Below are 26,765 nucleotides of genomic sequence, written 5' to 3'. Positions count from 1 at the left end.
ACTCACATAAATAGCCTTCAAACACAGGCACAGACACACATGCGCGCGCGCGCACGCACACACACAGACACACACACACAAGCGCGCGCGCACACAGACACACACACACAGACACACACACACACACACACACACATGCGCGCGCGCGCACGCACACACACACACACACACACACACACATACACACACACACACACACACACACACACACACACACACACACACACATTCCTACCAAGTCCACATGCAGACTTTTGGTTCCAACATTCATGTTCATTTCCTTCCAGATGAGAGTCTATGATGCACAGGTGCATGATGGGATGCACACGGTGTCCTCCGCAGGTAACTTTGTTTTTCAAAAGCCATAACACTTCTTCACACTGTCTTATGACAAAAATGCAAGTGAATGATTTGTCTCTATAACAATATGTTGAAAAGAAGACAAAGCAAGTGGCTTATATACGAAGATTCATATCTTAAATCTAACCTAAAATATCAGTTGTAGTCGGATGTTAGAATCTTGAGATGATGTGTATATCAGTCAAGAACAACGTGTTTCTTGAGTTATAAACACCATAGTTTGGCAGTCTTTTCGCCCATCAATCAGATAGATTCTTTTTGTTGTACATTCGCTTTCTAACGCTTGCTAAGTGAGAGAAGTTAAAAATAACGTTTTTTTAACTTTCTGTTCAGCTGGGAGTCAGGATATCACCATCCACTTCCCCTCCCGGCCCGCCCAGCCGAGGGACAACACAACCTTCGCAGCCCTGCACACCTACAACCCAAGGTTTCTGAAGGACGTTCATCTCTGACCAACCTACACTGTTTCTAATCCATGCCTTATCCAGCCATATATCATATATGTAGAACATATTTCCCCATTCGAATTTTATTTCTTGCCCGTGTATAGTTGTGTGAAAAAGGGGCAGTGTTACTCAGTCAGAGGTAGAAATGTTAACAAATGGATGGAATGTAGTAAACAGTATAACTTATTTCTTGTAATGTGATTTCACGAAACAAGAGTTTTGTACCTCGAGAAAAGGTGAACACTGACCACTTTTCTCAATTTAAACTTACACGTAGGTGAAACCGGTGATCTATGTAACAAACCAGCCGCTTTGTAAAATGTGTACTATTAGATGAACGTTAATCTGTTCATTTACTTATTACTAAACAAGGAGGTTAAAAATTATTTTTAGCCTCCTTGTTACTAAATAAGAAGTTGTAAATGCTCTTTACTATCATATCTATCTAACCAAGGAGGTAGTTTTAACCTCCTTGATCTAACAATGATTCAACATTCCGACGTCTGTCTATGAACTAGATAAACATCCGGGAACCAGGTTTACGTATATATGCCCAATAGTCCCGTCTATCATAATATTATCTTTAAGACATGTCTTTACAATTATTTAAGCTTTAAATCATTTCTGAACACATTTCAGTCCTTTGATGATGATATGTATATATGATAGGACATTCTATTGTGATGTTTTAATATCAGCTGTCTTACAGTTGTTATCTAAGGAAACGATAATTATAATTTCTTTTTTTGTGAACTACACAATACAGCTTATAGGCCTCAACGTTTTGGAAATGGACCTGTTATTCATTTAAATTAATCATTTCTTTGGCATGTTGTCTTGATAAGAAGTGATTGACCAAACAGATTTTGGTCGAATAGCAGCCCTGAACTACATGAAAATTAACAAAACTATGAAATTTTCTCAGCCCTTTCGATCGCTGGAATCCAGAGCTGTGACGTCAGCTCCTTTTACTCGGCGGCTTCCTGCAGAGCCAACTTTTCTATGGCGACATCTCTCAGCTTCTTCCGGTCGAACTGTGTCCAGAAATTGTATTTTCCACGTTAATTTCAATTATGATGCGAACATTCACATTTCAAACCAGTGTAATCAAACGAAAAGGTGACAGCATAAATGATTTATCCGGACGAATAATGACGATGATGAAAAGGTGATATCTTTGGGAAAGTATGTCTAAAACATGCAATAAGCCATACCTTTCGTCCAGTTGACGTCACAGGGAAACTATCCACGAAGATGACGTATTCAGGGCAATAATCATCAATCAACTGTGAAGATAAAATTTAGATCATCAAATCTTTTATATCTTCAGAAGTAAGAGGTGAGTGTTCATGCGATCATATATATCAATATGGTAGAAATTGCATGCGCAGATGTTTCAAGACATAACAACGTAGGTTTCTTTCGGAGTAAGACAGTATTTTGTGTAATTTTTAGGCCTCTGTCAAAACCAACTTATTGTCAACACGTCCAGATGATTATTTGCATTTTACTCTTTAACTTACCCCGTGCTTTTCTGAGAACTCCTTCATCTCCTGTGGATGGGAAGTCTGGCCCTTTTTCAATCTGGAGCAATGGAACCAAAATTGAAAATTAGCTACCTACAGCTGGATAGCTTAAATACTGTATTTCCGATTTCATAAGCTTCATAATAAAAACATCTTTTGATAAATGCTAAAAATCCAACATCCAGATTGGACCAAAAACGCATAGGATATAAGTATTCTAGCCAATACGATATTATCTTAATTGGAACTTAAATGTCAAATGTCAAGAAAATACCTTTATCCTCTTGCTAAATTTCCTAGACCAATAATGCAAGCATACAGCATGTACAATCGATTGTTAAGAAATGTGGGGCATATCGCTTCAAATGACTTACATGATACAGGCACAGATCTCTTCCACAAGGGCAGGGTCAGGCACACCAACAACCTGAGGCAGGAAACGGACATTTATTTTAAAGCCCCTGTTTTAGTTACCTTCGCTTGTATTGCGAGAGTTCCACAACCTCATACGTTGACCTTTAATAATGTTACGAATGTTTCTAATTGATTATGCAAATATGGTCATTGATATTCGTCGTTCTTCAAAGTACGAAATTGTTCACAAAGAAAGCTATCCTAGCATTTCCTCATACATACAAATGAGGCCCCAATTGCATTATGTTTAAAAATGTTCATCTTAACGTAACTTCCAAAGGACATATGTATGAAATTCTCGTCAATTAACACTATGGTACTAGTATTGATTATACAAATGTATCTGCCTAATTGGCATCTATACTTGCAAAGGTCGATCAATTACATATACAATGTGTTTGGTAATCAGAAATTGTCCAATCATGAAATGTAGCGGATTAAAGAATACCTTGTTGATCATAAAAAAGGGGACCCTGATTTGCATTATTAGTTCTTCTTGCCAAAATCCATGACGATCCGTCAACCATATCGATATCATGAATTATCTCTTTCAAAATCGGCCCTTGTATTACCCCGTTAAGGGCCCAAACCTACACCACCAATTGTCTGTCCGGTGAGCATATTCAACGCTCAAAATCACGACCATAGCATGTCCAGAACCCGAGATACGAAAACCGGACGTTCTGTTGCAGTTTGGCCAAGGACGCCAGTACTAGTAGCTAGGTGGCCATTATAGACCTTGACCTTCGTTTTTCCGTCCCCTAACCATCTCCTAAGCATTATGTTTCACAAACACATCCACAGATACACACATAAGCTTCGTGGCTCTGACTTACGTTATGTCACGACTATGAAGGGAATAATTACATAATTCAATAATCATACAAATACGATCATGATATGATTCATGAGGAGATAAAGTATAAACGCTTCCATCACTGATGAAGAAAGACGTCATCAAATATTACATCAAATATAAAATTTTAACTCGTCCTGTTCTTTAACAAACAAAGGGCAACAATGACATGGTCTCTTCACCGCAAGTAATTTACCACCTACTCCTTGAAGAATATTTGCCCCTCCCTGCAATATCCCAATCGTTAGGTACCAGACTAATTATATTGGAAGGAAATGCCTTGGTCCTTTGTTGTTAGCGGCTTATTAAAAAAAGTCGTTTGGAATTCATCTCCATGGCAACAGCATCAAAATAGTCCCTTGCGGCGAGGTTCTGTCATTTTTGACGGCTCTACGTTCGGTAGTAGAAACAGGGCCTCATTTCAGAGGATTGACTTGGCAAAAATCTATCCATACGAGAGCCAATACCGACAAAAATGACCGAAAACGTAGATGCGGTGGTTAGGGAGCCAAAAATGAGCCGCGATTTGGAGGGTTTTAGTCCGTCCAAGAAAAAGCAGTCAGTCAGGCGGAGGAAAACAGCGCCCGGGAGGCAAGAGTCGTGCGGACGCCCGGCTGAAGATACCCAGTCCAACGTTAGAGAGAGAACAACCATCACGACTCACGCTGTAGTACACAAGGAACCGTCCTTGCCACGGAAGGAGGGAGCGAAGACCACACAGACAGCGGTGCAAACCTCTTCATCACCAAGTCAAGACGACGAGTTAGACCAGCTCTACGAAAATCGAAAGGCAACGCAAACGGGTATGTTGATTTTTTTTACCGAAACAATATGGTTAGTAATTGTGAATTAGTAGGTAAGATATCCAACCGCCGTATGAAGTATAATGTAGTCGGTCGTACATATCCGATATGAGGAGATCTAGTACCGAGCATCTTGTATTCAACAGTAGTGTATTAAGGTAGAGCGACCGACCAAGGACAAAGCAATAAATATATACATACATTCCTGCGGCGGGTATGCTTTCTATTGCCGGTAACGGACGTTAGAACGCACACTTTGGCTTTGAAGGCATTTCTTATCTAACGTTACATGTTTCAGAAATAAAGGGGCGTGCGTATGGACGTTTAGAAACAGGGCGGCTTTCTTACGCCAAGTCAAATACATGTAAAGATTTCATCCAGCTAGACTGGTTCCAAATAACAGCAAACAGTCACGTTTGATTTGTTCCTTTAGAGAGTCAATAAAGTCTGCGTAAAATGTTAGTCAATTTATCGATCAGTGCTGCGGTGACAGGAGCGTTCTGACTTGATTTGCCAGAGGGCCTGGCTAGCTAGTTTTATCAAGGACACACAGCGACCAAACAATCATTCTTTGAACAGCATTGCTACGTTTCAAGCTGCTTTTGAATGATGGATGTCGTCTCAGGCGCGGGCGATAAATTCCAACCGTGGCTGTATATTTCTTACAAGCCACTACCTGGTACTATAATGTTGTGGTGCATTATTGTTAAAATATAATAACTGTTTAACATGGGAAATTATGAAATATGAAAGAAAAGCTTAAGCAATCATGGTGCCCGTAACGTGACTCATATCAAGTCTCCAAAAAAGGATACGCTTTTTCGACATTTTTTGTGTGCAATCACGTTTTCAGTCACGTACGCCAGAGAAGACCCCTACGCTTTTTGATAAGTGCGTTTCTTTACGTGAAGAGGCACCTTGGGTGACCAGACTCCAAAATTCAAAATAGAGGCGGGGTGCGGAGGACTTGCCACCGATCCCCGGCCACTTGGGCACACAAACTCTGCACCCGCCCCCACTACTTGTAAAATTTATATCTAGCTGACTCCCACGTCTGTCCGCTTGCCCCACGGAGTTGATGTAAGATCATGTTAAGTGAGCGTCATCAGAATTAAATCTCGTGCGCGCGCGCGTGAGCGGGGATTGTCTCCGCGCGCTGCCTCTAAGTAGTCTGGTCACTCATGGTAGTGATTAGGTGTATCAAGGACATCAGAATCTTTTTATGTAATGTCCTTGGGGAAATAAATCTGTCCCCCCAAGCGGGACACAATTTACATGTCCAGGCATTACCATAGTAACAAACACGTGACCGACACTGCGCGTCTTATGTATACTCATGTTTATGTGAAGGACACTACTGCAGGGCACAGGACATAAATGGTTTACAAACGCACACAACGACAAACAAATATCTGCGCGCAGGAGACGAAATGATTTGCGTTGGCAACGAAAGTTGTCGTTGCGCGTCCCTTTAATCCGACACAGCCTTTTCATACCCAGCTGTATTTCTGTGCATCATTCCGTAAATACAAATCAAATGACATATTCCAGTAACTTTGTTTCTTAATCTTTTGTCGCGTCATAACTTATCCTTGATATTTCAGTGTCTCGGCCCGCTGCGGTTCGACCGAAGGAACTAAAACCTCATCCGGCCATTGCATCTTGCCGCCCGCCGGACCCGCTGTACGTCAGACGGGAGGGACAGAGGTTCTGGTCCACAAAACGGATCCTCGACTGGCAGAGACAAGCACTGCGTGCAAGGGAAGATCCAGGCGCAGCTTTGAAGCCTGTTATAGAATATGGCAAGGGCGCTGTCCTTGACTTTACTGGAAACGGAGAAGCTGATTTCCAAAACCATGGCAGCACGAATTACGAGAACAATAGGGAGCACGCGCACTACGAGAATGATAGAGAACACGCACATAACAGGGACGGTAGAGAACACGCACACTACGAGAACGATAGAGAACACACACACTACGAGGACGATAGAGAACACAAATATTACCAATACGATAAAAATCACGCACATTACGAGAACGATAGAGAAAACGCACATTATGAGAACGATAGAGAACACACACATAACAGGAAACTTTGGAAAGGTAGAGAAGACGCACACTACGGGCATGATGGAGAACACAAATATTACCAATACGATAAAAATCACGCACATTACGAGAATGATAGAAATCACGCACACTGCGAGAACGATAGAGAACACGCACACTACGAGAACGATAGAGAACACGCACACTACGAGAACGATGGAGAACACAAATATTACCAGTACGATAAAAATCACGCAGATTATGAGAACGATACAGAACACGCACATAACAGAAATGATAGGGAACACAAATATTACCAGTATGATAAAAATCACGGGCATTACGAGAATGATAGAAAACACGCGCATAATTACGAGAATGGCGAGGAACAGTCGAATCTATCAACCCACGTTTATGCCGATTTAGACCCTGACTTCCTGGCAGCACAAGACGCGATCCAAAATGCCTCAGCTCAGCCGTTCTATGAGATGGACATCTCCCCCGCTGATGATGAACAAGAACAACCGTTTTACAAGATGGATGCCACCGCTGCCAAAGACAAGCTACAAAAAGGGCAGCCCTTTTACGAGATGGATGTTGTCTCAGCAGCCGATGGTGAAAAAGAAGAACAGCCTTTTTACCAGATGGACGACAGTCGACTGGGCAAGTCCGCCTCATCAAGTAACGTGTACGCCGATTTGGATCCCGAGTTCGTTGCCGCTCAAGATGAAGCTTGCAGGAGGCACCGAGTCAGGGAACAGAACAGGGGTAAGTTATAAGCTAGAACACAATTCCAAGTGCGCACGCATAATTCTTTGTCTACTGTATATGCAAGGGGCCTTATACTTTGACCTTGGACTGCCAACGCCCCCTGATAAGTACACAATGAGTCATCTTGGATACCGGAGGACTACCAAGAAATGCTACAATGCACAACTGTGTAATGCAGTTCATTGCTGGGCTGGCAAAAATATTTACCTGACACCTTAAGAAATTCCTTCTACTAAAATGCCTTCGTGTCATTGGGGCAAAAATTACGGATGGGTTCTACTCAACATGGCTCGACAATAAGAAGAATGTGGTCCGAAACATCATGACCTGTGATGATGAGGATACAGAAATAATGTTTCATGGATTGGATTCCTTACTTTTCACAGCAGCACCATTAAGCAGTGGAAAGTAGAATCAGCCTTGAGGACGGTAGCACTAATGATTGATTGAAACGTAGGGGTTCTACAATAACCCCTGTGTGTTTGTGTTGCTTCACAGGAGATGATAATGACGACGCGAGGTGCAGTCAGAACTGCCGCGTATTCTCTAGGTCCCGTCTAGGGCGCATGGTGGCTGTTGGCGTTGGTGTCATTATTGCCGCTATTGCGATAACTGTAGTCAGCGTAGTCTTCAACCGCTCTGATGACTTGGTAAGGTTTCCCATTCATATCACTCCCTCTCTCTCTCTCTTTCTTTCTCTGTGCCTCTCTATATACCGCCCTCTCCTTACACATTAACTCATGCACACACACTCACACATACACACACACACACACACACAAACGATCACACACACTTGCGCGCTTGAGCACATACACACAGATTAACAAAATCACGCGATAACACACTAACATAAGCGCACGCACATACACACACACACATACACACACATACACACCCTTGCGCGCGTGAGCACATACGCGCACGCACGCACACACTCACACACACATGATCATACTACCTTGCGCGCCTGCGCACATGCACACAGATGAACACACATGCACGCATACACACACACATGCATACTCGTAACACAAACACACTTACACACACAAACACGATTCGTTCTAATGAATAATTCTATTGTGTTTGACACCAGATGAACCAGAAAACACTTTCAACAACCACTTCCAAACCACAACTGCCGTTCACAACACCGACTACAGAGGGAACAGGTAAGCACAAAGAGAATGTTGACCAATTTTGTACGGATCAAATGTTAACGTTTCTTTGAGATTTTGCACAGCAGTAATAGGGCGTTCTCACATGACGTCACAGCTGTACTCACCGCCATGTTGACTCTTTGAATGGCAAGTGAATCATAGCTGGCGTTTTAGGATATCTACTGTTTTTCTGGAACTCTTAATTGCAAATACCACTAACACAACCTCTACTCAAAGAAGAAACTATCAGGCATGGAATGAAAATGTATGGGCACTGAGTTGGGCTTGATGAAGATTGATTTAAGGTTGCACATTCCCCTACCCAGATTCAGTTGCAAGAGAAGTATTCCCCTCCCTTTCTTGCAGATTGGCAAAGCGAGTGGGCTTTGTACATCAGAGAGTACTTTGCAGAAAACAGCGATCCCGCTACGGCACTGGAGGAAGGTTATGCTGCCAACGATGTCGTGATGTCCCTGTTACAAGACAGGTTCTTCTGGCCCTGGGTGTGTCGGTACTGGAATCTGAGCGGGAGTCTCCCATGCACCTTAGCTCAGACTGTCGCCTTCTGCGTCAAATCCGGAACTTCAAGCGAGTACATGACATCACATGGCTTCTTAGCGTACAGTGACTTCTTTTTCTCCGTGCGTAACGCCTTGGAGGCACTGCAGAATGTGACAACAAGCACAGACAGTGTGCCGATATGTGTTCCCGCAGTGTTATCTATATCTCATACTCTGTCAGATAATGATGTTGCGGCTCTGGTTAACCTTTTCCCATACCTGGAAGGTACGGGAAAGCTCTTCATGCCGAACTGCAAAATTTCAGCAAATGCAGCAACATCAATGGCTGAACGCCTTCAACTCCTGACGACTCTGACACACATTTCTCTTCAAAACAATAAGATTGGAGACGATGGCATCAGAGCGATTGCAGAGAAATTTCCCCACCTGAAAAGACTGGAAGCTCTAGACATTAGAAACAATGCGATCACCGAGGTGGGAGGCGAAGCCATGGCAAAGAGATTAATTCACTTGCAGGAGCTACAGAAACTCTACTTGTCGGACAACGCACTGGCTCTCAGTCTCTCCTCACTGGCAAAGGCTTTTGTCAACATGTCGAGACTGGAGTATGTCACGTTCGACGTGAAGTGTAGAGCCGCGTCCTTCCGCGTGGCGGCGCAACAAGCACGAGACGCCGTTCACACGATTGCAGGACAGGTTCGCACATACAGGGTCGGCACAACCCTGTACGATGGTTCTCGTGCAGGCGACAAGCAGGAACTGGCATGGCAACGAGTCAAACAGGAACTACAAACAGGAGTACATATTTCAAGGGAACGGTTGATGGTGTTTTTACGGATCAAGCTGTTGCGAGACTAATGGGACAGCTACAATAGTGCTTTGATGGGGGAAATAGTGCATGCAGGGGAGAGGGGCTATGGCATGATATCTCTGACAAAATCAGTATCTAAATCAGACGCTAATTTAAATAATTGATGAGGAAACTACATAACTACATTGCGTTTCATTGCATGACTTAAAGTTAAGTAAAAGTCACTAAAACAGAGGAAAATAGATATCAATCATTCCAATGGAGACCTCATTTCCTTGTTTTCACAATCACCAGTGATAACAGAATACTACAGCACTATGGTATCAAAGTGGTTAACGAGCTTCACTTGCATGGCCATCATTAGACATAAGTCAAGCAAATTAGGGTCTCATTTGCATAATTAATGAGGTCTGGAAAATGCCACAAAAACCTTCTTTGCCTTTCAAACTTTGGGCTACTTAAAATGCTATTTGGTACGGAATATGAAAATGTGACCTTATTGCATAATCAATGAAAATAAAACAACTTTTGAATACGTCAACTGTAAAATGTTAACACATGTATCATTATGCGAAGGCATGGACCACGGGATTCTACCTTTACTTAGTCTTTACAGTTGTCAAATTCACAATATCTAACGCTAGTTCACCTTTATCCACGGGGCGACCTTTATCCGTTGTCTTTAAAAACAGCACATTTTGGAGTATTAAAACTGCGGAATGTGGTTTCAAATTTGCAATACAAATGTATTTTCAACTTTTTCTGATTCGAAACCACCGTCCGTCGACTTCTTATCCCTTAATCTGCTTTTTTTTTACAAACAACGGATATAGGTTCCCCTCGGATAAAGGTGAACCAGCGTTGCCAGATTTTGCTAAATCTTCCTAAAAAATTACCACCACCACTCCACCCAAATGATCAAACGTTCGTCGTAAACAGAAAAATATAAACTCAAGATTCATAATTACCTTCACATCGAAGACTTTGGGATGCGTGAGAAAAACTTGCTCGACCATCGTGGGATGAACGTTTGTCGAGTCTTTTATGATGAATTCCTGTGAAAAATTTTGATAAAGTCCTGATCATATCTTACTTATCCGGTCACGAGTGTTAGCCGTTCCTCGTCTCTCCCACGCTAAATTAAATTGACTTTGCTGAATATTGAATCATGTTGAAAATCAGTCAGTATCTAAGTGGCAACATTGTGATTTGAAAGGATACGATCATGTCACATTAGACATAAAAAGTGAACATTTTGGTATCATACAGAACAAGGCATGGTCAGTGACACTCACTTCCTTCCTGCCTGTGATCTTCAGCAACCCATTATCATCAAGAATTCCAATGTCTCTGAAATGCAGAATTCATATTCAAATTGATATGCTGTCCATGCAATGGATTTACGTTGGAAAAATTATGCAAAACAAAACAAAACAAAAGACACTACTGTGCTTTAAAGCTAGATTTTCATTTTGCTTCAGCTTGAGTTCAATGACCCAAAATACCAACAGTATTTTCGCGTTAACTGTGCATATTATGCCCGCATTTGCTTATTGATCGAATTTGCACAAATCTATCGCTATATCATCCAGATAGTGTAAGACAAGAACATGATTATCTTCTCGATACTTTAATCAAATCTTCATGCCTGTGGATACATGAATGCCATTAACCAACAGGGATGCCTTACCCAGTTTTGTACCACCCGTCAGCCGTCTTCACCTCTGCAGTTTTCTCTTCATCCCCTCGGTAACATTTGAACATAGAGTAGCCTCGAACCCACACTTCTCCCTCATGCTGCAAGGGGACGATCTGGCCGTGTCTGTCTACAACTTTCATCTTGATCAAAGAATGATTAGTGAGGTGGTGAAACACTAGTCAATGAAGAGACAAGTGGAACTCAAGTTTCTGAGAGTTTCTTGCAATCAATCATGTACCAAGATTAAAGATTTGATAATGCTTGAAAAATGTAAAAAATATTGTAATTGAGTCATTTTGTAAATTAGAGTGTAATCCAGGCAACCAGTGGTACATTGTGCAATTTATGCTGGGTACTGAATAAACCAATCATCACGGTAGCCATCGGAAGTTTTCTTGAATCGGCTTGAAGCAATGAGATCTCAAATCTTTATTCAATCTATTCGGGAGGTAAATCGTTGTACAATTACCAGGCCTTTCACCTGCTGGTCTGTATAGTATTACGTTATTTTGTTTGCTAATTTTTCACTGTAATTGTAAGTAGAACCTTTGAGTTCTTACCTCCATATGTGGCAGTAGACTTCCCACTGTTGACTCTACCTGCTCTTTTGTCATTTCACGACTTGTGACCGTTATGGTCAAGGTTTCGGTTGATCCGTACATTTTCTTTGAAGAGGATGGAAACAATATTGGTATTAGTCACTGAAACTGGTCTAACTTTCTTCAGACATGTCTGCCGACTGTTTCTCTTGATTAATGTAAGTAGCTATAGATCATTGCTGTTACAACACAAGAACATTTGTACAATAATAACTGGTAAGGACGACATAACGTATATCAGAGCACAGTTTTTGGCCTATGGTGATTTCTATAGTTAAGGGCCACAAGGTGACCGGCTTCAACGCGGAAAAAAATATAGTAGGGTGCACTTTAGGACTACCAAAACCGGACATATTTCTGTTTAGCGTACAAGCCACAAAATATGAAAAATATATCCTGTCCACGTATCGGCTTCACACGCCCACGGAGATTTTGAAGGCCCGTTGCTGACGTCATACTTCCGGTCAGAATGCGTGATATTTCAACTTGACATGAATCAGAGGACTAGCGAAAAATTGGCAGTGATGACATTGGTGTGTTTTCTTTGTTCACAGATATAATGTTTGAAATCAATATATCTATTACGCATACCCTCACAATTAGGTGAACTTTCATGCGAATTCGAATTTTGCTTCATACTCACTGATATCTCCACACTAGGGAGAACTTCAGCAGCGCGCCGTATCAGAGGCGTGGTCACAGCATTTCCCCCTACTGAGACTGAAACATAAGATTTTGAATTTTTAAGTTCGGAGCGATTTTTTAATCAAATTAAATAATAATCTTTATTGCATGTTCATGCCGGTAGGCTAAATGCACAAATGACCACAAGTGGTTTAATGGGTGAAAAGGAATACAAAAATGAAGTATTCACTATCGCAAGCATCATGAATATGAATGGTTTATTCTGAGGCTGACTTTCGTATCACTTACGTATTCAGCCCAGTAAATACAGCTTGAAAGGATTAAAACAACTCTTGATACAAACTTTAAACTGAGGAAGGGTGCAAGCAGGACCTCGTGTTTTGCCATTCTTACTGATATAGAACAGTGACTGTCACTGTTATCATGCGTTCAGACCACTGCAGCAGCAGAACACACTGGGCTACCAAATCATTTCTTCTGTCAGGCAGGGCCAGATCTGTTTGATGCTTGATACGAGGGTTGTAGAATGGTAGATATCACAGGGCCTAATTTGGTGTTAGACAGCACAGCGACTTTGAAGGTACCATTTGTTAAACTTAAAGACATACTATAGCTGAGTACCTTGCTCCAGGAATGACAAGTCGTACTCATTCAAAGCTGGATCGTGCAGGAACTCATGAAACGTCTTCACGTACATTAAGGTGGTGGTCTCGCACCTGAAGGTGATCGAATGGATGTCAATAATCATAATCTAGAGGGTATGGATTCAATTTCTAGATAATACACGTGTCAAGCAATCAGACAAGTGTATTATGCAATCTAACTGAAGTATTTCTTCATTTTGCTCTCCAACTTTGATATCGTAAGTGTCAGTTTAGAGCGTTTCAAACCTACAAATGGCATGCAATCTTGCAAGTTATAGGCTTTGCTCAAATGCATGTAAATCGTTTACGCTGACGATATCAGTGAGATCTTCATCTCTGTTTATACACGACGGAGAGACACAAACGACTGGCATTGTAGACACGCGCAGATACCTTTCCTCCCCTATAGCGGTAAGGATTTCTGAGACTGTAGGTGATTCTTCGCTTGGAAGGACAAGGGTACAGCCCGCGGTGAAGGGAAGCTGGAAGGCTATTGGCATCTCAGTCAGATCTGTGGGTAACAGCACGGTGCTCTGTAGGGTACAGGGAGATATACTCAACGATAATAATCTCCAACCAGTTTAGCTCACCGAACTGCTTATCTTCCACTGGTCCATGGTGACAGAGAAGACAGGCGGTATGTACAGTATTTACAGGAGAAATTTCGTTAGCTTTTTTCGACAAGCAGATTATGAACTATGGACTAATATGACTTAACGTCCCACCCTTTAAGGGTTGCAACCCTTTCAAGTTGCGCACGTGTTGGGTGGGCGACAACAGCCGGTATCCCAATCCCAAGCCTGTTGGTCCAGAGACAGGGCTGCTTACCATTGGACTATACGTAATACGGTGCGCAGGTTATATCATAACGGGAGGTACGGGAGATGGCATGACATGTGCAGAAACCAGACTGCCGACACCGATGACGATACTTCAAGCGACTAGGTAAAAACCCAGCAATTTCACAAACCATTTACAGATGGATACCAAACATAGTGTCTGTAGCAAATCTGTGGTTACCTTTTTATCCATGCCAGTGGCCTTCATGTGAAGGCGTGTGCTGTTGACAATGGTGAGGCTGCTATGTTCAACACATTTCGGAAGACCAGCACTTCCCTGTGTGTGGAACATTGTTAAATAACCCTCAGCCAAGCAGAGGTTCAGCTCTGGCTCTTGGCCAGTGAAAATGAAGAAACAGCACAAAATTGAAAGCCCGACTAAAACGCCTAAGACAACAACGCCACAAAATAGCCGAACATCTACTTGGAGAGTCACTGATTGTGGAATCACCAGGCAATGTTGCAGGATTCTTGCAGCATAACTTAAGTATCTGAAGATTTTCCAGTCTGGTATGATCCACATGTAAGATATTGCAACATGCCATTCGAAGGCCAACACGTAGCTAAGTGAAAGGACCATCATGCTTGTATCACAGGCCATCTATGTGTTGCCAACAGAAAAGGAAAACACTACTTACCGAAGTAAGCGCCAACAAAACCGCATCGTGGCAGTCCGCGTGGCTCTGAGCGTCCTGTACACGTCCCCAGGCGGAGGCATCGGTTCCCAGGCTTTGTATGTCTTCAAGATTGTAGAAGGCGTCTCTGGTAGAAAAACAAACAACTTGAATAGATACTTGTGTGAAAAACAGCACTTCAACAATGGTGTTCAACAGAGCTGGGTAAGGAATATCAATAATTGTATAACATTACATGTATATTCTAGTGGTTATGGAAGGAATTCTATATTGTACACTTTAGCACTGGATATCTATGAAGGGACATTTTCCAAAAAAAAAAAGAATTTGACACTGTCTCAATATATCGTAAAACAGCCATATCCTAAGCCCTTTTTATCACACTGTCAATCTTTCCTGATCTATTTCTTTATATCTACATTACGTGCCATGCGGCATGTCATACTTACTCGTGATTCTTGTCGCCGATGATTACAATAGATCTTAAGCTTGGCATTCTGTTAAAACGACATGTGAAGTATTGGTGAAACACATTCTACGGTGCATCAAAACACCTAAGGTTTGATATGGTCAAATCCGCACTTGAAGTTACATGGCAACACAACCCACCTTGTATAGATATATACCTAACAGGTTGTTGAGAAGAATTCTGCCTTTTGAATATTTTGCTGTGTAGATAACAAAGGTGGATTTTTTCAAGCACCAATCTGTACTTACTTGATATGATAACCGCCTCCTTAGTATTATGTAGCAAATCGTAGCTGCTAGTGCATGTAAATATAACAGCAGTCTTCAAAACGATAGTCTGAGAATACGTGCGTGTCAATGGTTAAGCTCTTAGTCTTGTTTGACGTCGTCTCCGGAAAGACCCTTCTAAGGAACGGCAGCGTTCCTTCACAGTCTTCAGTTGCGGGGAAATTTTCCATCAAGAAGACTTTGACCTTAACCTTGAAATGAAGAAAAGAAGCAGTTGATGCATACTTCATAACAGATTCTCATCTAATCTCTAGTATATTCCTTAGTCTAACTATATTTGACCTTCAGGCTCCTCGGAAGATCTGGGAACTAGTTTTCTCCACCCTTCTCGGTTTTCTGTTCATTCTAATGTTTCACTTATTACCGTGTCGTACTCGTTTTCTCTTCTATACTGTGGATAACGCCGCATTATAGATTACATTTGGACTAATTCTATGGTTTATTTATCTCTAACAGAGCAGGATTATCATCAACACAGCAAATAAAACTATCTACACATGATTGTCATCTTGGTAGATAATGAAGCGAAACGCATACGAAAACCAGACGTTTGTGCGTTTTCTTCCTCTATATACAATATGATGAGAACATTAACTCCAAACGACAGCTGTAACCACAGAACTGCTGTAAACATTTGCATATATTACCTTGGCCATCACTTTGCTAACGGTGTCATCGTATGACGACCAGAAGTAGAGGGGAATAAGAGGGAGCTGTAGAAAAAAAAATTGATTAGATCCATTCGACACAACAGGTACTGAAGTGGTCACATGTTTGGTAAAGAAATGAAGATTACATTAATGGATGAATGAACGAACGAATGAATGGAATAACTGTTTTTACCGGGTTTACCCTATGACAGGCCACCAGAACAGAATTACGTGAACACAAATAACATAAGAGGACTTACAGAAACGGCTCCAATCTTTGCTATGGCAAAAGCCAAAGGGCCCCACTCCGGCCGGCCGCTGATGACCCATGCCACCACGTCACCACGGCCTACTCCGATAGACATCAGTCCGGCAGCCAGCCGGTCCGCCTGTGTGGAGAGTGTGTTATGTTGCATAAACGTCATAATAGGCTAATGTTCATTGCACTTAGAATAGCGGGAGCAATTTTGATTTTTTTAAATTTCGTTAGCTTGTTATCTAAAATGGCAAAGTGTACTATCCATTACGCCATCGCAACCTCAGATTGCCCTGGATTCATAAATACTATTGGGGGCGAGTAAAGCCGAGGAATACATGTGGACGTGCGTATGTTTACCAGTAAGGTTATGTTTGGTTTATGATAAGAACTCAGCTTGTCTGTTCCCCTTATTCCGTGCGTGGCATGTCACGTTGAAATATTCGAAAAACGCTTTGATTTTATCTTTAAGTCACATAGATTTCCTACCTCCTGTTTGACATCAGCAAACGCCATTCTCACTCCTTGCTTGCGGAAGACGTAAGCCTCCTTGTCGGGCCATCTTGCCGTGGCGTCGTCCAGCAGCTGTCCCAGCGTCACGTCCACAAGGGGCTCATCACAGCCGGACTTCAGGTAACTCATGGCGATCTAGCATACGGTGGAAATGAGATTAGGAACTTTCGACGGAAAATAAAACTGCTTATGTCATAATGAGGCAAAATCTATTCTTCCATTGACTTGCGTTTCTATCTTGCTAGCTAGTATATTTCGGACAACATTTGTCATACTGAAGAAGTAAAAGGCTTTAGTTATTCACAAGCGTACGTATGTCAAATCGATCTTTGTCAACCACATATCTGAACATTTCCCTTGCCATATTGAATTTCTAATGGAGTTCCATGAAATATGTGCCGAATTTTTCATTTTTTTCAGATTTACAGCTTCGAAGGTAACAGATATGCTCAAGGCTTACATATTTTTCCATGACCCTAGCCGGACGCATATAGGTTGTACTTTGACATGAACTTTGGTACCTACAGCTGAATGTCTAGCGGAACTTGAACGAAAAATTTAAACGGATGATCGATACAATCAACTATTTGCGGTCGAGTTTTGACCAGGGCAACGTTATGGTCATGAACTGATCCCCAAGAACCTGGAATATGTTACATATATAATCTGTACTCACAGTTGTCCGGTTTAGCTAGGAAAGTTATCCGTTTGCAGGTAAGTCACGCACTGGTATGAAAGGTTAAGAGCGAATGCCTGCAACGTTACGGTCAAACAATGGTGGCAGGGGTCAAAAAATCGATTTGGCTCATTTTGCAGTGATAGTACTTGGTACACAACCCCTGAAAATAGCTCTCTTTCTGCCCAGAACCTCTCGTTGCTATGGCAACAGGCCAAAGAAGTTTATAGATAATTTTCCCAGATTTTGGCATATAAAAAACATGAAAATTGGCCAACTTTAGGGCACTAATACTGATCAAAAACATGAAAATTGGCCAACTTTAGGGCACTAATACTGATCAAAAACATGAAAATTGGCCAACTTTAGGGCACTAATACAACAAAAGCAGAATGTGATGATTAGAGCAATGCCTAAACTTGCATTAAATAGCAGTAAAGTCAATCTTCTGTAAAATCTATGGTTATGGGCAACCTGAATGCAAAACACTGTTTTCACCTTGGAAAAAACTGAAATTTTGCCCAACTTTGAAGCACGGAAAGTCCGCAAGTGTAAAGATTTTTCGCTTGCAATTCTCACCAAATGATAACACACTAAAGGACTATATACATATATGTATTAGATGAATGCTTGTGGTCGGGCTGATACCTTGGGTGATACGGAATACACCGTGTTGTATTCTATATATACATGTACTGTCTATGAAATACTTGCTTGTGACCCTTACAGACATTCGCTCGTAAGTTCTTAGTCCACGGAATGACGTCGCACAGCAGACAATGGTTAACAGACAGTATCACTGCACAATCAGTTTATTCGAAGAACCAAAAGTGTGTTTTCCATCAGTTTAATGTAGATAGGATAAGGCCTACACAACGGACAGAACAAATGCAAAGAACCCTGCATTTTGGAGAGCCGCAACAGACAGGAGCAAGGGACGACCAGTTCTGGCCTAAGCACTTAAAAGGCAGGACTAGTCACATCAATTGTGTCATGAAGATAAAAGAACTGTACAATGTACTTGCTATTGCCAGTGCTTTGGAAAGCACATATCTTTAATATGCAATTGCCCCCGTTAGTTTGGCACATCACTTGCTATTGCCAGTGCTTTGGAAAGCACATATCTTTAATATGCAATTGCCCCCGTTAGTTTGGCACATCACATCGTGTATAATAGAATGTGTGTGCATAATTAAAATACCTCAATAACTTTCACTGACAAGAAAGAAATGTATCATTTAATGTAAGTACTTGCATATGACTCGTAATATCTCTATTTCAACTTTGCTATATGGACATACATATTACTACATGTATAATACCCACTGACAGCTGGATTCACGTGTGAAATTTGCTATCATTGATTGCATATAACCAACACATATTCTACTATCTTCATTTACAATACTAGTGGGTATTCACTTTGTTACTTGGATGACATCTGCTCATTATGCTCAACTTTAAATATCCTTATCATCTTAAAAAATTATTTCATGTACACATGTACATACATATTCTCTTATAAGGCCCTATGCAGCAAGTAAATTCTATGGATGACATCAACGTGCTCATGAATTTTTTTTAATTTCAAAAAAGATAATAATTTTTTTCTCCTGTGGGACATGACAAAAATGGGAAAATGTGTTATAGTCTAATAATTGTACTTGTAAAAAAGACACAAGTGAGGAAGCTATGACCGTAGTTGTAGAACTGAAACTAGTAAAACTGGCACCAATATGGAAGCCATGAGTGGGGTTGCAAACATGGTGATGCCAGTCTGCCACGTTGACCGCACTTCTTGAAAACAGTAATAAATGACACCATTTTTTGTCACTTCAATTCTATTTATAACAGTTATGGTGTCCATGTTGAATCTTGTTTTGTTTACCCATCTTGTTTTTTGCCCTGTCTCATTATTTTTGCAGTCTGCAGAGAATGTCATTCATACAATTTACTTGCTGTGGCCTAAGTGTTTTATCTAAATGGTCCACATGTTCTGAAGACATTCTATTGGTACAGATTTCTTAATGCATGTAAGGAGTAACATGTTTGTTTGTCTTTTATGCATCAGCTTTGGCACATGAGAGGACATTGCATTTGCACATGTACTGATAACAGCATTTAACTACACTTTGCTGTTGGTCTATACTGGTCCACGTCTTAAGTCATAAGTGGTCCCTCATACAATCAAAAACACCCAAGGAGACCATTCAGGGGACCAACAAAGTCTGATCTATATGCAGAATTCAGTATGTTTCATATGAAGAATTACCTAAAGGACCAACAACAAGGAGTCACATTAGCCAGGGGCTCCTTATGTAGAGGTGGTCACTTGTACAGATTTGACTGTGAACATGAAGGTTTATTGGCTAAGGCACATGTCTGTTCTAAACCTGAGGTAGCAAAAGACTTTGTGTCTCTCCAGAGTTTCATGTATTTATCTCTGACGTTTCACAGAAATGCTCCAATATTGCAAACCTGCAGGAAGCTGTGGTGAAATCAATGAACATAAAACATTGACGGTTTTCCCTTGACACAATACACTTAATCATTTTTATCTACAATTGAGTGTGAAGGTGCGCATAATGTACAAAAATCAGTTTTTCTTTGCACATTTTACAAAGATAAAATTCTTACTTAAATTCTTTCTTTTATACTCATTGGTTACATGTACAAATGCATATGATGTGCATGTACATAAACTGTCGAAAGGTAATCAACCAGTAAACTCTTCTCAGTTTTAAAGTTTGGAATTGTACAGGAAGGCCACTTCAGTGGAATCTGCCAAACTAGCGATCCCCTCGTCCTCAGATATGCTCACTTCCAGTTCTTTGCAGTCATCCAAGTTACCGTCAATCGTCTTGCTGTAGTAAGATGCAACCACAGCATCTACCCAGTCCACCCTGTGCACTATGTAGTCCTGTGTATCTACAAATGTCAGGAGGGTGTCCATGTCCCATATTTCACTGTTGTCCAGGATGTCATCAAAGTAGAAACGAGGGCGGTGTCTGAATGTTGGGTTGTCGTTTAGCACAACAACGTCTTCAGGGCATTCTAAGGACAAGAGAGAAGATTCGGCCATGTTGTCCCAAAGTGGTGAGGAGTCAGTAGCCGGCAGCCCTCTCCTGGAACCAGTATTAAGTGAGGTGATGTTAAGATGTGTCTAAAAGCACTGTTTCTTGAAGTGGTTGGTAAATCATAAACCTCCAGAACAAATACTATCCCTACTCCACATTTACGGCATTGTACATATATGAAAAGTAGGTGAAAGGTTAATGCATCTTTAGCTGTGGTCACTGTCCAAAATAAAGGTAAGCAATTCAGCTGAATATGGCACAATAAGGGGATTATTATAAGGAGGGTACCTTGGACATGACAACAAAAATTTAAAGAACTAGAAAGGCCAACATTTGCTTGAGAGCAAATACAGCATATATCAGCCATCTCCCTCCCCATGCAACATCAGACTATTTCCAAATCACCCATTTGAAATTCACTTTTACTAATGACGGTTTAACCCAAAAATGAATCTAACAAAATTCCCCCGTTCAAGAATGGAGTCCAGTGCACCCTATGTGACTTTGCACAATAGACCAGTCCAGAAATACTCCCACTGAAACCTTGGCCCTTTGAATAAGAAACCAAATCCAAAATTGAATTTAGCAAAAAAGGTCCCAGTGCATGAAAAGGTATAATAGACCAGTCTAAAACACTTCCACTAAAAATTGAATTTTGAATCATCACCCGTTTTAAACTGAATTTGAAAAAATCCCCCTTCCATGTGCAAAAATGGACTCTTCCATGTTAAGTAGAGCAGTCCAAAAATACATCCGCTAAAATAGGACATTGACATAATCACTGAAGTCCAAAAAATGGATTTTTAAAAAAGCCCCCCTCCATGCAAGAATGGACTCTTCCAGCACACCCATGTAAAATTGCAAATTAGACCAGTCCAAAAATAACCCTACTGAAAGACTTCACCAGTCCAATGATGAATTTAAAAAAAAATGAACCCCTCCGTGTAAGCATGGACTCTTCCAGATAACACCGGGCTCGCTGATTGGCTGCCCCCCCCCCCTCTTTAGGATATAGATTCAGGCTAAGTGATTGGTTACCTATCTAATTAGATTAAATGGACATACATGCCAGTAGGTGCAATCTGCAGCTGGGGGTCAACAACGACCTTAAGGTCATTGACCAACGACCTTAAGGTCATTGACCCATCTGGCTATTGGAAAAATGACAAAAAAATCCCCAAATATATCATTTTGCAGTAGTTATAAATATCTAGTGCACCCTTCTACCAAAATTTAGGTCATTTGGTTTTAAAACCAGAGCACAAGAGCCAAAAGTGTACGTTTTCGGTCATAAAATGGCCAAATAATCGCAAAATTAAGCATTTTGTTGTACTGTGTGCCTCAAGTGTTAATGAATCCATGTGCGCATATGTCTAGGGCACTCCTTTACTAAATTTCAGGTCATCCGGTTCTAAAACCAGGGCACAGGGGCCAAAAGTGTCCTTTTTTGGTCAAAAAATGTCCAAAAAATCGCAAAAATAAGCATTTTGTTATACTGTACACCAAAAGTGATATTGACATTTTATGGGGGAATTACCAAGGCACATCTGTGCCAAATTTCAGCTCATTTGGATATATGTAATACCAGGGTACAGGGGGCCAAAGTATACAGTTTTACTCTTAAAATGACCAAAAAAACCTTAATTAAATCATTTTAAAGGCAGATATGAAAAAAAAAAATATTTCAGCCATACCATAATAATGACAGTTTTGAAGGCACAACTTCCTACAATCAGAAACTATGTAGTATCTATAACTTAGACTTTCTTTATCATACACAAAGTCACATGTACATATTACAAGCATTTTTTTTACAAATCTTATGTTTCACACAGGATTGTCAGCAAGCATAGAAAAACATATGGGTATTACCATGAAATGACTCCTCTTCTATGCAGCTCATCCAGGAGTCTTTTCAGGAAGACAACAAGCCTGCAGTCTGTGAGCTGCTGACTGTAGGTGGACTTTGACCCCAAGTCCATCACCCTACATAAACAACATGGCTGCCAGGTCAAGGTGCATTCTGCTTCTAAGGGTACAACAATGATTGCCTGTGTATTTCTGATCAAAACATGGCAGTTGTAATATCATAAGCAGTAGCTGCCATAGTACAATTTGCTTGTTTACAATCATGCTAATTCTAAACTCCCTCTAATAAAAATGTCCCATTTCATCTCGCAGGCTGAACCGGCCAGCTATTTTTTTTCCTTTCTGTTTGACGCCAGATTTGACAAAGAGCTCATCTGAAGCAAACATAGACTGATCCCACATACTTTTCCTTCAGCTGGCAGGCCTGTACCTCCACCCGTGACTCCAGGTGCTTCAACAGCTTCTTCAGGTAGTATGCCGTCTCTTCAGGTGCCCACTCAGCAAACCTGCATGTAGGATTGATTCAGTAAGACTAAGAGGTTGATAAAACGTTATCACGTGTTTGCTATCTACAGAAACAGGTACACAAAATTACAGGTACATGTACACAAAATTACAGGTACAGGTACACAAACAGGTACACAAGAATGATTTTAAGCAACAATGACACAACAACTTTGAAAAGGTATTTTGTATCTGTATCTGTATCCATATAACCATCATCATCATCATTGCGGGCATCCATATAACCAATATAAAATAAACGCCACTAATTAGTGTCATAAATTCACATTTCAGAGAGATATGCTGTTGCGAGCAGACCTTGGATTAAGTTTGCAATAAACTTGCATTCCTACATCATACACAGAAGTAATTTTCTATTATTTGCTATTACAAAAACAAATGGAGAAAACATTTTTTCCCATTCAACACACTATATAACATGAGTAACAGATGAAAGTTACAACAACGTCCTGACCTGAGAGTGTAGTTGAAGGCTGTCTCGAATGGTAGGATATAAGGCAGAGTCACCACAGATACAAAGCTGGCCATGTGGCTGTTCAGAATACTCTGTAGTATGCCCTTCCTGTTGGCTTCCTGAAAAACTGAAAACAAACACAATGCAGCCATTAGGACACTATTCTGTGAGATACTTGAACAAAGGATTTCTTATGATCAACAAATAACAGAATAAACATTTTAAATGTAAAGTTGTCATACAATAATGTAACATATACATTATCAATAATGCAACCTCTCAAAAGAACTACCCTTTCACAATGAATGTGGAACATCTACTGAGACTTTCAATTTGAATGACACTATTGCACTTATTCCAAGACAACACGAAACCTTTCAAGTTCAGGTACCTACCATCTAAAACCTGAGTTGGAAGTGTCTGCTTGTTTGCATGATGGATTTCTGACTTGCACTCTGAACAATCTTCTTTTTCCTGTGTGGCGGTTTCTTCTCTTCTGTCCCTGTCAATCTCAACAAACACTTCTGCAGAGCTATCATTGCTACATTCGCTGGTTGACCTGCCGCTGTAGTCACTGAAAGCTTCGCTCATAGACTTGACACTGCTGACATGCCTCATGCAGCCTATCAGGTCTGCAAGAGAGGAAAAACGTTTTGAGGAAAGATACAAATGAAGATGAAATTCTAACACTACAAATCTACATGTATATCAGGTCTGCAAGAGGGAAAATGTGCACAAACATGATGAGGAAATATACAAATGAAGATGAAATTCACTACAAATCTATGAAGGTTTAAAGTAGTGCAAGGAGAGGTGTACGTACACATTTACAGGATTCTTACCATTTTCCCGTAGAAAACGGAGAGCATCGTTGAACCCCTGCCTGCAGATTTCCTGTAGAACCTCGGGTTCTGGTGGGAAGAACGCGATGGCCATGCGCCACATGTTGGTGGTGGTGAACTGAATACTGGTGTTGGTCATGGAGAAGTTCAACAAGTTGCTGCATGGATGGAAAAAAAAACAGAAAAGTTGTGTGAAATTATGCAAAATATGGGCAAGTGGTCAAGTCAAATCATGACTACTAAGTCCACAGTACCACAGACCAGGTTTAAACTTTTGACATACAGTGGCAATTTTTCTTTCAAATCATACAAATACTTAGCCTGGTTACCAAACCCCAGCCCGATCTCAAGATATTTTTGAGGTTGGGGTATGGTATCCAGGCTAACAAATACTGAACTAGATGGATTGTACAAAATGCTCCGCAGTTCTTGAATGCTCCACAGTTCTTGAATCTTGAACTTACTTACTTGGACAGTTTGTCCACAGGACAGATGTCGGCCTCTCCTGAGAAGGGGGACACGTTGATGGTGTTCTTTCCAAGGTGCGGACAGTTGTCACTTAGACCTCCATCCACATATCTCTGAAACATGAAAATGCAAGTATAATTCATCTCCATCGTACCAACCAGCTTTCTCAAAAGACAGCAATATATTTCTGTATGGTAAACACCAAAACATGTACATTTGGTTGAAAAAGTAGGGCTATTGGTTCAACAAGTCAAAAACTGTAATTGTAATTATAGTATTATATTTCTATTGAATAAATGAGTTTTACTTGGATTTTCTTGTCCCAGGATTACATGCAACATGAAACAGTATATAGAAAAAGTACACTGATATGGTGCAAGCTAACAATGGTGACAAGTGGAACAAGTGACCATAGGAAGGACTGCTATGACCTACAATCTAAGCCTTTTGTGTTATTAGCATTGTTGTACAGGTTGAAACTTACCGTTCCCTTGAACATTGGTGGCACCAGGCCACAGTACACAGGTACAAAAGCTGAGCAGATCAAAGCCTGGATCAGCTCTTCCCTGGTGTCAAACTGGTCCAGGATGACGTTCTGTCCATCGCACACTCTGGTCACTGAAAGACAGAGCCGTCCAGAGGCTATCTCGTGAGCGTTGGGAGGGAAGACCCGGCGCATGCCCTCCCGGAGGGTCTTCACCAGGCGGAAGCTGGGGTGCATGGGACCCAGGACACGTTTCCTGGCCTGTGTGGCCAGTCTGAGCACTGAGTCTGTACACTCTCCTGAGGAAAGAAAAGGAAATTATAAGGCTATGGTGGTCCTACATGTCATTGAGTAGGTGCTGTCTAGTACAACATGATCACAGCATGTTTTCTCTACTGAACTTTCTTTGCTTTAGGCCCTCTTCATCAGATAAGCAAAAGAAAAAGAATAGGCCTATACCGGTACCTAAGTATGTTTACACTGGGAATGAAGTGGCACTGGCTTGAATCACTGAACAGATAAAACTTAAATCCTTGTTTCTTCTAAGGATATAAGGAAAATCTGTTAATCTGTTCATCACATCCATACATTTGCCTTCAATTTTGTTGGCCTTGGAAGAAGGAACCTTATTTAGTTATTAATCAGGTTTTAAGATAAAAACTCTGCATAACTTTGCCAATGCTTGTTAAATGACCCGGAATAAAAAAAAAAGGAAATTTTATAAAGCATTCTTTCAAGGTAGTATATTCTTTGTACCAGGTGGTTAACCTCCAAATGGTTATCTCCATATTAGTATTTGAATATGCAAATCAAAGCACATGTACAAGCGGCTTATGTACAGTAAATACACTCAAACACATCATGCCTTTTTTGTTGGACTTGCTTTTCTGAATAAAGCTGTGTGACCTCCGAAGAAGATACACATGCAAACAGAGCCAAGCATGGGTCCTACATATTTAGTTTACTGGGGCTGCTTTAAAAAAATGGGGATCCCATACTTGCTTTCGTAAATATTGGGCTTCTATACTCCCTAAAAATGAGGTTCTGTACTTGGTCCCTAAAAAACCTGGGCCAGCATACAACGTTACACGTGTAAAAAAACCCCAACATTTTAGGGAGTGAGTATGGGTGTTCTGATGGCACCCAGGCTAGACAGAGCAAGTCTTTATTTGAGCAGGGCTAACCATATGTACATTTCATTGACCCAGATAAACTCAGCTGGGTGCAGCTTATCACATGGCCTGACACATGCAGAGGATGTTTGAGGTATCTAGTTACAGGCTCCAGTTATTCCACATGTCTTGATATTGATAGGGATGATTAACCTGGAATCCAGTCTACTGCTGGCTGGGCCTACCGTACTATAGTGCAGGCTTTGTACGGGGCCAGGGAAGATACCAGCCATGTCCATG

General features: G+C 41.0%; 3 protein-coding genes across 4 annotated transcripts in view; 1 reads left to right on the top strand and 2 right to left on the bottom strand.

Annotated features, from left to right (window-relative positions):
* LOC118413893 (mucin-5AC-like) overlaps positions 1-1,172 on the top strand; it is a 19,157-nt gene extending 17,985 nt beyond the window's left edge. For both annotated transcript variants that reach the window (XM_035817498.1, XM_035817497.1), the window contains 2 exons: positions 288-342; positions 694-1,172. In XM_035817498.1, coding sequence (XP_035673391.1) covers positions 288-342; positions 694-812 — 174 coding nt within the window. In that variant the 3' untranslated portion in view covers positions 813-1,172. The remainder of the gene's footprint in view (positions 1-287; positions 343-693) is intronic.
* A 116-nt stretch (positions 1,173-1,288) lies between these two features.
* On the bottom strand, positions 1,289-17,893 carry LOC118413924 (medium-chain acyl-CoA ligase ACSF2, mitochondrial-like). The gene is made up of 19 exons (XM_035817582.1): positions 17,635-17,893; positions 16,935-17,093; positions 16,450-16,578; positions 16,187-16,252; positions 15,603-15,730; positions 15,233-15,280; positions 14,787-14,910; positions 14,330-14,425; positions 13,703-13,842; positions 13,287-13,381; positions 12,664-12,740; positions 11,982-12,086; positions 11,413-11,561; positions 11,018-11,072; positions 10,691-10,777; positions 2,707-2,759; positions 2,330-2,390; positions 2,021-2,092; positions 1,289-1,840 (listed from the first exon to the last, which is right to left on the bottom strand). Exons 2-19 carry the CDS (start codon positions 17,085-17,087, stop codon positions 1,775-1,777), a joined length of 1,704 nt encoding a protein of 567 aa, XP_035673475.1. The 5' UTR covers positions 17,088-17,093; positions 17,635-17,893; the 3' UTR covers positions 1,289-1,774.
* Positions 17,894-18,420: 527 nt separating this feature from the next.
* LOC118413925 (patatin-like phospholipase domain-containing protein 2) overlaps positions 18,421-26,765 on the bottom strand; it is a 10,534-nt gene continuing 2,189 nt past the window's right edge. Inside the window, exons 2-9 of the mRNA XM_035817583.1 lie at positions 25,354-25,652; positions 24,870-24,982; positions 24,402-24,559; positions 23,955-24,191; positions 23,560-23,686; positions 22,985-23,086; positions 22,584-22,697; positions 18,421-20,759 (exon numbers count right to left, since the gene is read on the bottom strand). Of these exons, the coding sequence (XP_035673476.1) occupies positions 20,375-20,759; positions 22,584-22,697; positions 22,985-23,086; positions 23,560-23,686; positions 23,955-24,191; positions 24,402-24,559; positions 24,870-24,982; positions 25,354-25,652 (1,535 nt within the window). The 3' untranslated portion in view covers positions 18,421-20,374. The remainder of the gene's footprint in view (positions 20,760-22,583; positions 22,698-22,984; positions 23,087-23,559; positions 23,687-23,954; positions 24,192-24,401; positions 24,560-24,869; positions 24,983-25,353; positions 25,653-26,765) is intronic.

Source organism: Branchiostoma floridae, chromosome 4 (genome assembly GCF_000003815.2).
Source record: "Branchiostoma floridae strain S238N-H82 chromosome 4, Bfl_VNyyK, whole genome shotgun sequence".
NCBI classification, from domain to species: Eukaryota; Metazoa; Chordata; class Leptocardii; order Amphioxiformes; family Branchiostomatidae; genus Branchiostoma; species Branchiostoma floridae.
This window is presented reverse-complemented; position numbering and strand designations above follow the sequence as displayed.

What these genes read in the sequence shown, in the direction of transcription:
- LOC118413924 (XM_035817582.1), bottom strand. Translation starts at nt 17,087, where the DNA reads ATGAGTTACCTGAAGTCCGGCTGTGATGAGCCCCTTGTGGACGTGACG. An exon ending in TTAGCAAAGTGATGGCCAAG is followed by an intron (nt 15,731 to 16,186) that starts GTAATATATGCA and finishes CTTCATTTCAAG; the next exon opens with GTTAAGGTCAAAGTCTTCTT. An exon ending in TTTTGTTGGCGCTTACTTCG is followed by an intron (nt 14,426 to 14,786) that starts GTAAGTAGTGTT and finishes TTCCACACACAG; the next exon opens with GGAAGTGCTGGTCTTCCGAA.